General features: G+C 35.0%; 1 protein-coding gene across 6 annotated transcripts in view; it reads left to right on the top strand.

Annotated features, from left to right (window-relative positions):
- Positions 1–14343, top strand: part of LOC134542161 (DNA excision repair protein ERCC-5) — a 48968-nt gene that overhangs the window by 32027 nt on the left and 2598 nt on the right. For 5 of the 6 annotated variants that reach the window (XM_063386186.1, XM_063386211.1, XM_063386193.1 and 2 more), the window contains exons 10-11: positions 8748–8999; positions 14083–14270. In XM_063386186.1, coding sequence (XP_063242256.1) covers positions 8748–8999; positions 14083–14270 — 440 coding nt within the window. Of the gene's footprint in view, positions 1–8747; positions 9000–14082; positions 14271–14343 lie in introns of those variants that run through there. The other variant, XM_063386229.1, reaches the window with a different exon arrangement.

The following is a 14343-nucleotide window of genomic DNA, read 5'->3' on the forward strand; positions in this document are numbered from 1 at the left end:
TTATATACTAATAACGAATTAAAAGTACAATACAGTAGAACCTCGTTAATCCGTGATGCGCTAATTCAGGAATCGGACAATCCGGGACGATTTAAAAGAGAAGGAAAAAAAGTAAAAATTGTCAGCGCTTAAAATTAACGTCACGCGGGCTGGCGGCCGGCAAACACTACAAGCCATCGCGTGGGCCGCCAAACTCTGCAACGCTGTTTGTACCGACACTTTGTGTCGCCCCCCTTTCAGCTGTCACATTCGTCACTCTTTAAACTTGAGGGGGATGTCCTGACTTCTGCTTCCCGTCTCCCTTTGTTTGTTTCCACCCGCCAACTCACGGCAGGCGCCTGGCGAATGACATGTCTGGCTGGCATTCGGATGTACGAGGGGGAGGGGGGAAGGTGCAAGGTCAGCACTATCTTATCTTTCTCTCTTCGGCTGTTAAATGACCGTGAACTAATGGCTAGGCAGTGCCGTATTTTTTTAAGCCGAGACACTAATTCGAAGACGGCCGGCCCTTACCGTGAACGGCCTTAACCCAGCTGCACGCCGGTGTCTGAGAAGCTTGACAAGACCTTCCGTGCTTTTAAGGCGATTGGTGCATGGTAAAAAACGGTCACAGGCCCGAAAACAATGAATTTTGTATCATATGACCACTAAAGAGTCTAGATGCCTATGTGGGTGACCGTTACTATGTAGGGAGGTCAGGAGCTTAGTTCCAGCTCGTCAGTGGCGAGATGGCCTTCATACGGGAAGGGTGTCGCTGGTGGTCGCTCTGCGGCCTGCCATCTAGCGGTAACTAACAAAACCTCGAAGATTGTATCTCGCTCTCCCTCTAACACACAGCCGATAAGGTTCTATCGTGCCCGGAGGAGGGGAAGGTTTAGCAGGTTTCTCTTTCACTCATCCTTCGCCATGGGGAGGCGGAATGGATTTTTTTTTTGTCCGTAACTGCGCACATGTGGCTGAGAGCTAACCTCTCCACTCCCGCACATCTTCTCACTCAACTCGCTCGTTCTCTCACACTATTTCAATAAATCTTTTCAAATCTTCAACATCAATACTTTAAACCATTGCGCTTCCTACGGATTAATTATATTTCATGCACGTGCCCGAATTCAGCTGCAAAAAAATAAAACGGGTAGTCAATTTTTTTTCTTCAAAAACTTTCCGAAACACTGTGTGTTAAAAAACATTCTGAAAGCCCATTTTTCTAGATAAATGTAAATTCTAAATCACCTACGCCACAAGGAAACATGGTGTTTTAATATTATGTAAAGAAAACACCTCTTAGTTTTATAGTTATGTAAAGGTGGTGTGATATGTTTTAGATGTCGCGCCATCTTATCATCCATGTAGAAGAGTTACCCGAAAAGCTAACAAGACTATTGCCATGAAAATGGAAATATGGTTAAGGAAATATTTTTCAAATGTTTGTAAACAGTAAACAACATATAAAAAATCTTATAACTGTAAAATTAAAATACAAACAACCCTATAGCAAATTTAATTTCAATATGAAAAAGTCTACAATAATGTTTACAAGAAACGAAATTGCAATAGCAATACAAAAATATTGCAATTTTGTTACATTGTTAACATATATATTATTTTTAATAAAGGCAATAAAAATGACATACTCAATATTTGGAATACAATAAATACCTTAAGCCCTACATAATTGCTGTGATATTCACAATAAATGCTTTTCTTAAATATAGTAATTAAAAAACATCGTAAATAAATTATGAACATACATATTATGGTGAAGGAATGTGGACACTATCACACTGAAAAATCTTAGAGGGTAGTTTTCCTCATCTTATTTCTTTCTTTGCGTTTTTGGTCTTGTTCGTTAAAATATTTCCTGTTCAAATACTTGATACGCATATACGTTCTTGTCCTGACAAAACAGTATATAACTTCTTCTGGATATTTATTTTCAGTAGTTCCGCAAATAATTTTAGTCAGTGATTCAAAAATCCGCTTTTTTTTGCACAAATTGTTGCCATGAACATTATCAAAACACATTTCTGCGATCTTTATTAATTAAAAAAATTCATTAGTGGGACATTTTAAGTTACCCTTTGATTGTACATGTATCCAGCTATCGTCCTCCGAATTGAAATCCGCAGTGCCAAGGTCAGGATATTTATTTCTGAAACGGTGAGCTATATAGCCAGAAACATATTTCAGCCCTTCAAGAGAAATTTCGTCACTTGAAAGGGGCCTGGCCTCTAAATCTAAGTCTATTTCTTCCATGTCAGCAAGATCTATTTCATTTAAAGGTGATTTCTCTTGAAATGTCTTTGTAAAATGCATTTCCTAGCACAAAAGTAGTTCTGTACTTTCATTCTGATAAGCACTGCCCTGTTTCATTTCATTTGACGAAAAATCACTTACCAAACACATTTTGTCTGTCTTCTCATCCGTGTTTTTCCGTTCAGCAAAAACTGCTGCAGAATGTTTTGACAATATGTAGTTTATAATTCTGTATTTGAAGTCAATGGGCGACAGATGCGTATTTTTATGTCCCATACCTCTAATATATGGGAAAAAAAACACTCTAACATATCTTGGTTCAGTTTAACTGTTAACAAATATTTAGGTTAACAGGCCCTATACATATTTTCGAGTGTTTTACTGACTGAGTTATACTGGACATTAATAAAATTGATCGCTGATATTTATACTTTTAAAGGAAATTTGGATTTATCATTTTATGTAAACTCTAATGCGTTAAAAAGTGTAACGCAACACTACACACAGGTAGTGATGTCTAGTGCACTGCCCTATGCACATTAGTTAACAAAAAAATAAAACGAAATATTAATTACTGATAAATAATACCTTGATGTCGTGATACAAGTAACACATGCTTATCTGATATTTATCTCAATTAGAATACGAAATAGGAAGACAAAATAATTAACTGATTTTAAGACTGATTTATTACTTACACAGTACAGTGCATTTTGAAGACATTTGGTCTAAGAAGCGAAAATCGTACTCGATTAAAGGATGGTATGGTGTTCGGTATATTAAGGTTTCCCTCAAAGTAACGGTTTCACAATGCTTTTAAGATATTAGTTAGATCCCAACATAAGTTTAAAACATTTCTCTTAAGAGTGTGCTTCGTAGCATTAAAAGATGTGCCTTAATTATTTTGCAAATTTATCATTGTTATGGTGACGATGTCAGGGGTTTTCGTAATTTTTTTTAGAAATATAGTACTGTATTAGCAACTACGTTAAGAACTGTTATTTTATTCACACAGAGAAAAGAAATACAAAATGCCAAAATTTGGCGTTTGTCTTTTTATATACTATATAGGTTTGTTATTATATGTGTGTTGTAACATGTATAAAAATGTTAAATATATTCAACAATATTTGGTAATTATATATATTAAAAAACTTTTATGTACGCGACTTGAAACTACGTGAAAGGTTTTCAGTCTATAAAGGCCTATTCTATGATTTTTTTTAAATTATTAATTCTTATGCAAACAATTAATAAAATTGAAAGTTTCTTACATTGTCAGTATATGCATAGCATTACAGTTATTCCAAACAATTCTCTACCAGTGTTTACCTAAGGTTTGCATGTTACGTTGGTTCTTCTACTAATACACGTATATTACAAGAGGTTTGTAATAGATTAAATGAGGTAAGTAAGAATTCGTTTTTATAAACGTTGTGTATGAAATTATAAATTTTGAGATGTATAATAACAAAATGAAGTGCGTTCCGAAGACATATGTCGGTAGTGTTACCCACTGAAACATTATTCCCACTTCAACTCTCTGTATATAAATAAAATTTGAGGCTTCTTCCTTATTTCATACGCTGGTGTCCCCCACTTATATGTAATTGCAAACAAAAATTTTTCCTCGATGTTGTAATTTACTCTGCATATTCACAAAAAATTTTGGCAGTAAATAGGTATTTAATTTTTAAAAATGAAAGCATTCATGTTTCGAAAAAAATAGTAAAGCGATGTGGGGAAAAATGTTTACAGATACTCCAGTAAAATTTTCAGTTTGATTGTTTTGATAGTTGCGAGTTTAGTTTGGAGGATTTTTCGGCCGCGCGAGGCAAGTTTGGCTCGTTTTCGTTTGCTTCCAGCATAGGAAGCAGGGAACAAACGCCGATACCCGGCTTCACCTCGCATCTCTGCTGGCCTTCCCTTGTCCTCTCCAGATGTATTACTGTATATTAGCTCCATGAGCGCGACCTTGACAGACCCTTCATTTCTTCGGCCTCCTCTCTCGTCCTCCCTCTACACCCCATTCTTCCCCCTCCCCACCCGCAGGCTACGGCCAGCCGGCCGGAGCTCCGCCGGACTACCTGGTTCCGACAAGCGCCGCCCTCAGCGCCACGTCGCGGGGACATTCTTCCCGGCGGTGAGAGTTTTACACGCAGCACTAGAACTGTCACTCCAGAGGGCGTGTTTTGAGTCGGATCGTATCAAGAACAAAAGGATATGAAGATATATACATAACTCAATAGTGTTCTGCCAATTATGTTTTCATTTTCATTTAAATTTATTCTTTAAATCGCTCCTGAAGTAGTCCAGCAGTGATCAATGGAAATTGTCAATATTAAACTGTAATTTTGATGATGAAAATTTTTTTTTCTTACTTTTATAGGTGCAGAAACCTATTCGTACACTCGTTTCTTGAACTATACTTAAGTTTAACATAATTATGTGTTTTCTAAATAATTCTGGCTTGGAATAAAAATTAATGCATTTAAAATGACATAACTCAGTAAAAAGAAGTTTATTAAAAATATCCTAGGTATATTATGTCTTAAAAAGAAGCATCAAAAATAAATATGTACAGTTAAATTAGTTTTGTCGTAATATTTTCCATGCACCAATCGCCTTAATCGCTAGTCCGTGAAATTCGGTAATCCGTGATTATCTCGGTCCTGACCATCACGTATTAACAAGGTTCTATTGTACCTCAATAGGATGTGTTCCAAGGAAAACGTAAGAAGGCCAAGTAAATTGTAAGCATTTAAGTTTTTAAAGTACTACATTTACATCAACATTTTTCCTCGAATCCCGAATATTTTCCCTCGAATTTTGAATCTTTCGAATACTAGAGATTCGGTGGGATTCGAGGATTCGACCGGCCCATCCCTAGTAAAAAGTTAAAAAAAATTGAAAACTTCAAAGTATTAAATTTAGCCTTTTACATCTTATGGCCAACATATTTATGATTTCATCTGAATCCAGTTCAGAAACTATGTCACGATGAACACTCATCAACGCAAGCCCAGTTAGTCGTTCATCTCCCATGCTGTTTCTCAAGTAGTTTTTTTAATCTCTTTAGGGTTGAAAAACATCTTTCTGGGGTTGCTGTGGACACTGGGAGTGTGGTCAAAATAGGGAGCAGCTTTTTTATTGTAGGAAAAAATTGATTCTCGTACTGATCTAGACTTTCTAGTGCGGTGGATGGTTTTTTTTGGCATATGTTCCCAATGATTCTGCCATATTTCATACTCACTTGAAAAATTATTTGCCTCAGTTTCTCCCAAAAATAATAGTGCTTTTTTTTTAAGCCTTTCGCTTATCCTGGAGTCCTTATTGATCTTCTCAGGCAGAAGCATTTGAATCCCTTCTATTGTTTCTTCATGTGGTTTAAAGCATGCATCAAGTTCTGTAATCACATGGTCAATGAAAGGGTAAAAACGGGAAAATAATGCATTAATATTATAGGGAAAATTACGATGCAAGTAAAAAAAGTTAATTACGAGAATTCGTTAATCCCAGGAACATAAAAATTAGGTTGCACTTATACTTAGGTGTTAACTGTTATTAATTACAGGTAAATAGTACATAGCTACAACGGTAAGACTTACCTTTCTTCGCTTCATCGTTAATGTTTGTGGACGGGCCCGCGGATGCTCCATCTACTTCTTCAAGGTGGGATTTCACTCCCTCCTTTTTTGCAAAAAAAAATCCAAAAGTGATACTTGATTTGATGACCGTTTCATAATAAATACAGTAGAACCTCACATATCCGACCATGACGGGACCGGGCCATGGTCGGAACGGCCAAAAGGTCGGATATCCATAGGAGCAAAAAAAAACGCCTTTCCCAGCTATACTGTTTGTACAGTAATACAACTTTATTTGTAAAAATGTTGCTGTATACATTTCAAACATTTACTGTTGTTAAATTATAGATGATAAGATGAATACAATGTAAGCAAACCTTATTTAAAGAATTCAGTAATGTATTTTTGTTTCAGTTTTGCCAAACTTGATTTTGCGGAAGTGTCCCTCCACTTTTTTTGCCCATAATACGTTACGTTACGTTAAAAAACATAGAACAGTACAAGATTATAGTACGAGCACATTCTACACCAACAATCACGTCTGACCTTACAGTTTGCGTCACTTTTTCAAGTCTGAACAGGCTCGCCAACCACGGAGACTAGGTCGGATATCCGGAGGAGTCGGTTGTGGGAAGGTCGGATATGAGGGGTTCTACTGTATTTATTCAAGAGTAGACATTTAATAGCAGCAAAAGATGGCTTGAAAAAACATGTTGGCTGGCGAAGGCGCGTGGTTCTATCAAGGTCGCGAGACTCGACTGTTGTGCACATGCGCAGTAAGTGCGTCGCGCGGGAGGCGGGTGCGGCGCATGCGCAGTATGAATGATGCGCAGAAGTCGGGAGGGGGGATGGCAAGGCGCAGTGTCCACGTAGCATATAGGTAGTTCATTGTTGTGACGTGTGCTCATATTTTGTGGCACAGATTATATTATCCATCATCAACATTCTGCTAATTTTAATTATGTCGTATGCTAAGGGGGGGGGGGGGTCCGGACCCCCTGAACCCCCCCTTATATACGCCCATGCAAGACATTGTAATGACTAATGATGTTCCAATGTACTTGCACAGAAAATATAGATATAGAACTGTTGCGTAGTTGACCTGACATCATATGTATTATTAACTGTTATATCTATTGTATAATGTTATCAATTTTTCTTTATGAAAACAGTTACCTAAAATTAATTTTCCTATTATTATGTATACACATTACAATAATTTTTCTAGTCTATGTATTGTATTTTAAGCAGGTGAATATGTTCGTATTTTTGAAGTGTAACATCTTAGCTCTCGGTATAGAGTACATTTTAGTAGTAGTAATTTTGTGATGGGAATGGAAATTGCATGGAACATATATTTGTTACCACCAAAAGACAAATGGAAACTTTGTAGTAGTAAATGTTAAATGAATTTTAACAAGATGGGCAGTATTTTAATCAAATTCCTTGTGAAAAATCAGGTGCAAAGCTGGGATTTAATGTTTTTTCCAAGTCTTTATTGCTTTTATTGGTGCCACATTTTATTGTTTAACATTTCGGCCTGCTAATCAAATGTCAACATAGCTACTCTGGCAATGAATTCTAGCGGCAATTGTGGAAACTACGTGGGATTCACATCCAGAAAAGTAGTTGAAAACACAATTTGCTTATATTTATTGCACTCTGCATTATTTTAGAGGATTTGATGTTAAATTTTTTGTCCAAGTTTCGAAGTGTATTTGCAACATGAAGAAAACACAAATTTGCTTGTTACTAAGGTTAGATGTGACATCTCTGGTGAGAACATAAAGACTTGCTAACTTTTTTTTTTTATTGTTTATTGAAATAGCAATGCATTTTATGGCATACATCCCGGGCCTTGACTCCAAGTGGGATCCTCAGAACAAACATTAATAAAATATTGTAAAAAAGTAGCAGCAGAGGGTGTAAATAGAGGTGGGTTGTTTCAGCAATTTTTGGTTTCTGTTCCAACCTGTTACTGATACAGTAATGTACTAGTTACAAGTAGCTGATACTTCTGTATCAGCTACAGCACAAGCGGTCCCAGGAAGCAACAAGGTATCAGCATTCTCGTTACAGGTTACACATCCTCCGTGCCGTCATCACCAGCGTAAAAAGGTATCAGTTTTCTCTTTCCACGTCTTCGTAAAAAGGTATCAGTTTTCTCATTCTACATTCTTCGTATTTGTAAAAAGGTATCAGTTTTCTCATTCTACATTCTTCGTAGTCGAAAAAAGGTATCAGTGTTCTCTTTCCACGCCTTTCGTAATTGGAGTCTTCAATCTTTGCAAGGAGCACGCACTGGGCACTGAGCGTACTTTGATGAGAAGCCTAAGATGTACATCAAGCTCTGTCCCTGCCCGAACACGCCCGAATATTCACCTTCGGCCAACCTCGGGATTTGTTTTATTTTTGCACAGGTAAAAATGAATTCAAATATTAAAAGTGGTCGGTTAGGTTAGCTACATTAAAACACTTTAAAACACTATGGACGGTTAGTTAGGTTAGTATAGCTACATTAAAATAAACAGAGAAATATAAATAAACCCGAGGTTGGCCGATGGTGAATATTTGGGCGTGTTCGGGCAGGGACAGAACTTGATGTACATCTTAGGCTTCCCCCTCCCCTACATTCTTTCCCTTCTTTATCCCTTATTCGTCGTGCCGCTCCTTCCCCTTTCACAAGCTCCGCCCAAGTGACCGTCATCTGCGATCGGGTTCTGCGCACATTGGCCGTGGTGTTGTTCCAGGTGAATTCTAAACTGATACTAAAGTACTTGATACTTGAATAGTGTACTCGTTTGCAGTACTTGATACAGGTGTGTATCAGTTACAAAGTAGCAGATTGATACTCTGCAACCCACCTCTAGGTGTAGATGGTTCTGTTAAGATACTGTAACGTTGCAGAGCTGAGCCGCCAGCAGCTGATCCTGCTGGCGCTGCTTGTGGGCAGCGACTACACGGTCGGCCTGCCGGGCGTGGGGCCCGTCACGGCACTGGAGATCCTGGGCCTGTTCCCCTGCAAGCGGCTGGACCAGGACGCCCAGGGCCTGCTTCAGGGCTTGCACACGTTCAGGGACTGGCTGAAGTCGGGCGTCGGGATGGGGCCGAGCAAGGCTGCGCTCCGCTCCAAGCTCAGGAACATCCTCGTTCACGAAGGTGCGTAGAGACAACATGTACTACTGTGCTTTCATTTTCAGGCCAATTTCATTTTTAAGACGAGATTCCAGTGGTACCATTTTGCACTTTTACAATAGTATAATAATTTGTAATAAGCAATTGTTTTGGTGTGTAAAAGATGTACCCACATAGTAAAGTAAAAAATGAGTAAACAATAAATTGTTGCAAGAAAACAAAAAAGTATAATTTTTTTCCAACCTTTTTAGTATATACATTAATATACAAACTTTATGCTAGCTAAATTACAATCATTGAATTTAATATATTAAAAATTATTTTTTATTTTATTTATTAATATTCTAACATGTCAACCAACAGCCAATGGCTTTAGCGGTGGGCACGTCACATATATACAAGGACAACATATAAACAATACAAACAAAATACAAACAAACAAATTAAGTTTAAAATATGACTATTAAAAATAAACATAAAAATATAAAATGCATAAAAAGAAATACAAAACATAGACATTATAAATAAATTCCTAATTGCAGGCTTATGTAAAAAAAAAAAAACCTTATATAGCTACACTTTTACAGATTAAGATTATTAATTTTATTGAAATTAGAAATGAGTCGAAAAATTATATCATTCTTTTTATGGTATGTACATAAGGTAGATGTTAAACGGCTGTTAAATTGGGGAATTCTAATGCCAGTATTATCAAAAATGAACTTACAATTAAATTTTGAACAGTAACAGTTTTTAATAAATACGTAATCCAGATAGATACGGCATTCAGAAAGAGAATCTATTGCAGGCTGAGAGAAGTTTTTAAGTTTAATTATTTCATAAAATTTATTCTGAATGGATTCTAATTTATTACTATCGGAAGCATTAATTGAATTTCAATTAACTGAACAATATTCTAACTTAGATCTAACAAGTGATAAATAAAGACAAAGAAGAGAGTAACTGTTTGTAGCATAGAAAGTAATATATTTGATTAATGCTAATGTTCTATTGGAACTAGTAACTAAAGGCCCTGTCACACTGTCAAATTTTAGCTTCCAACACCTTCCAATATGTTGGATCCAATATCTTTGAGGGTTGTGACGTCACGTTAAACGTCACTATCGCAGCCATGTTTATTTGAGAGATTGAATGTCTAGAGTTTCCTTCAAATATTTTACGTATAGGACTGGTTCTAAAATATGTTTGATGTTGGATGGGATCAGCCAATCAGAGTTATCTAAAATAAAGCAGCCGCTTTTGTTTCCGTTTCCGAAGTGTAATAGTTTAAATATCAGCAATGGCGAATGGGAAATAAATGCAGTAATTGAATTAATACTATTTTATTTCCTGCTGGAATATGTAATTGTTATTGTATATTATCCTCCAATTGAATCTGTATGTACGGAAGTGCAGGTTTATATATTTGACTAAAAGAAGTTACTGTAGTTTTGAAATATTATGGTCCTTAAACCAGAAAACATCTTCTATTCAACTTACGATCATTATTTGACTGCTATACCAGTTTTGCTTATGTTCAGGTATTGTTGATACACTAAAATTGATAACACCTAAAATAAATTTTAAAATATTTCAATTCAGAGACTTAATGTAACTAAAATTATTTTGACTTACCCAATCAATCTTTATTATAAGTCATTGTTCTCCTTATTTCACAATAGCTGCTACTCTGTAAGTATTGTCTGGAATTTTATGGAATATAGACTCATAATTTCCTGACAATAGATGGTACTGACTTATGTTAAAGCAGCATCTCTGAGTAAGCAAGTAGCTCTGGTGATTTGCAAGAAAGGCCTAGAAATATTAAAATTCTGCCTACGTGTTCAATTATTATTATTTAAGTTTTGAAAGTAATACCATTTTTCGTGAATGTAAATATTTGTGTAGCAGATCCTTGTCAGTAAGCCTATACTTCCCAGGCTGTACGAAACAAGCATACCTGGTCTAATATCTCGTTAAAAAAATTATTTTAAAGAGATAATGTGACTGAGGTGAAGTTAGCTTAAAGGCTCAGGTTGAGGTTTGTAACAGTAAATACACTTAATTCAAAATAAAACAAAATTGCCAATTTCTAAACACAGCAAAAATTAACACATTCACTTTAAAGTATAGGAACAATTTTGATGAAATACAAGTGAAAGTGTCCATACAACAGCAGCTAGTTGGGTGAGAAAATAAGCGGGAATGAGAAGACTTGCAGATTTAAATTTAATTATATGTTTTATTCTTACTAAACATACCTTTAAATATTGTTTTTGAAGAGCACTATAAATTGCACTACAAATTTCAGGTAACAATTTTGAGATGGTGTTGTGTGGAATACTTGTAGAGAACATAAGGGACTTAAATGATTCCCCTGTCGCCAAAAATCTTAATGTAACTGCCAGCCTCTGCTTTGCTGGTATAGACTGGCACAAATGAGTATCCTTCTTTGCAATGCGAGACTCCACAATTGAAAGAAGAAGATCAAAACTTTCAGAATCCATTATTACATAGTTCGGAAATGAATCGGCATCTTCGTATCGAAGTTCATGACAAAAAGGGGTAAAACACCATTTGTTTGCCGGGAAAGTATCCACTGTCTCGTCCACCATCTGCGTTTCCTTTTCTTAGATTTCTCTTCTAGTTTACTGAGACTTGCTACAATTGCAATTACAGCTACAGTTTATGAAACACTTTGATGCTCTTAATGCAGGCATTGCAAACACCTGGAAAACGTAAATTTTAAACTGTGTATGATCACAATATACCTAAATTGGAATATAACCTACTTAAAAAAAACCGCGTTCCTTGACCCAAAATTTGTTTTTGATTCTAAATACTGTCATTACCAGTTCTCTACAGAATGTTTGGTAAAACGAGCTCACTCAAAGAAAATTGATAGTGTGAAATGACTTCAAATATATTTTACATTGCTCGTCAAATAATATTGAATACAATATATTTGAAGACGTATTTCATCCAAAATCACCCTTCAAATTTTGTTGTCCAATTTATTGGATACAATATATTTGACAGTGTGACAGGGCCTTAAGTAATTTGCATGCAAGTGAAAATATAATTTTTAGTCAAGTAGTATACCTAAATATTTTATAGAAGAAGTTTTTGGGATTATTTTATTGTTAAGAACATAATCGTATTTTACAGGATGATATTTCCTTGTGAAGGAGATAATTTTTGTTTTACTTGTGTTAAGAGTTACTAAATTTAATAAGCACCAATTATTTATTTCATGTATATCAATTTCAAGTAGCATGCAGTCATTGATAGAGTTAATACTTCTGGAAATTTTAAAATCATCGGCAAATAATACACCATTTTAATGTTTAATTACAAATATAATATCATCTATGAAAATATTGAAAAGTAATGGAGAGAGATGCCACCCTGCTTGTTTTGTTATTTTAGTTAATTTTTGTTTAAAAAAGCTGATTAATGTAATGAGTTTACTGGCTTTTTATTTGGTGCTTTATGGTGTATTAACTTGCATTTTAACATTAAATGGTAGTTTGACAGGTTTTTTGGCATCATTTCAGTTTTATCATAAATGACCTTATAATCTTGTCACTAATAATTACTCTATGGTGATTATTGCATGGAAGGATCATAAACCCAAGCCAAGAGGGGAGAGGATACATATGTAGCACCATATTGAAAATACCCGTGTGTGATTCCTCAAAATTCAGTTTGGTTTGATTCTGATTCGAATCCGTGTTTACTATTTGAAATTTAGTGGGATTCCAAATTTATATTCTAGCTTACCAAGATACTTGAAATGAAAAAAAGTAGGTGAATATAACTGGTATTCCAGTGGTAAGTAGTAAGTATAGCCATACCTGGCACTCCTGTGAGATTAAAATTTTAATGTATATGTATTTCATACATGAGAAAAGTATCTTCACACAATTAAAAATTATTTTTTAGGCTTAAACTACATGATTATCGAAATGAAAATTGTAAACAAGGTGTAAGAAAGGTTAACCATGTAATATTTTCCTTTTTTATTCTTAGCCATTTTGTTAAATACAAAAATTTGCTACATTTACAAAATAAAAATACTTAGGCATTTTTAAATGCCACGTAACAACATTGGCATTAAAATTGTTCCTCCATCTGCCTTTTAAATTTTCACTAGACGTGATGCTAGAGGGGCAGATGTTTTCTATTTATGATTTTCTTATAGCCTCCATGGCTTGCCCTTTCACAGGTTGTGGAGTAATATAAATGTAGTATTGGTAATAAATATAATTTATTTACCACCTATTTTTAAACACCTCAATCTAGGTTTACATTTTGGTGCATAATTTAAAAAATACCATTAAACATTGCCCTTAATGTATATTGTTTGTACTGTTTATCAAGCTAAATTACTTGCAGTTCTGCTGCATAATCACCATTCTGTATTCAATTTGGAATCTCACTTAAATTATTTCTGACAATATGTTCATTACTTTCCAAACAATTTTTTTTAAATTTATTTATTATTAATTACCTGAACAATCTTATCTTTTCGTTTTAGTAAACTGATTACCGTTAGCAAGATGTAATGTTAAATTATTCATTATTTTTTTCCTCATTTTGAAATTAGTAGGGACAAGATTATAATTGCAATTTTGACGAACCTTTTCTTACGTTAGACAAATTTTATCTTTTATTATGGTAAATTCACTGGATGTAATTTATTTATAACGAATTATGTACCAAAATGTATGAACTAAATGGATTGGAATAAATTAATATTATGTTGTTTGATCATGCATCTCAACACGTTACATTCATGACATGCATAATTTTAAAACACTCAAAAATATACCAATTATTTATTTTTATTTTTCGGAGTTCTGTTTTAGACATGCTTATTACTAATGATTTTACTGTTTAAGAGCATCATGTGTCTGTTAGAATGAGACTATTTTGGTGGGGGGAAAATAAATAAAATATATTTTAGTTTCATATTTGTTGAATAAAATGCTATTTTTATGATTAAATACACTATATAAAAAAAACCATATAATCTTCTCCTCAACAATTAAACACACATTTTAGTAATAAACTATTTCAACTGATGACAGTATGAACTCTGCAGGGTTTCCGAGCACGTCCGTGGTTGATGCTTACTTGCATCCCCAGGTGGACGAATCCAAAGAAGCTTTCTCGTGGGGCACGCCAGACCTGCTTTCTCTTCAGAACTATGCGAGGAAGAAGTTCTCCTGGACGAGCAAAAAAACTGATGAAATATTACTGCCAGTTTTGAAAAAGCTAAGTGAATCAAAAGTTAGTGTCACAGTAGACAAAAACATTTCTCTCTTAGAGTGTGATTTTTACCTGGACATGTTAGTTGCCTTTT

Source organism: Bacillus rossius, chromosome 1 (assembly GCF_032445375.1).
Source record: "Bacillus rossius redtenbacheri isolate Brsri chromosome 1, Brsri_v3, whole genome shotgun sequence".
Lineage (NCBI taxonomy): Eukaryota > Metazoa > Arthropoda > Insecta > Phasmatodea > Bacillidae > Bacillus > Bacillus rossius.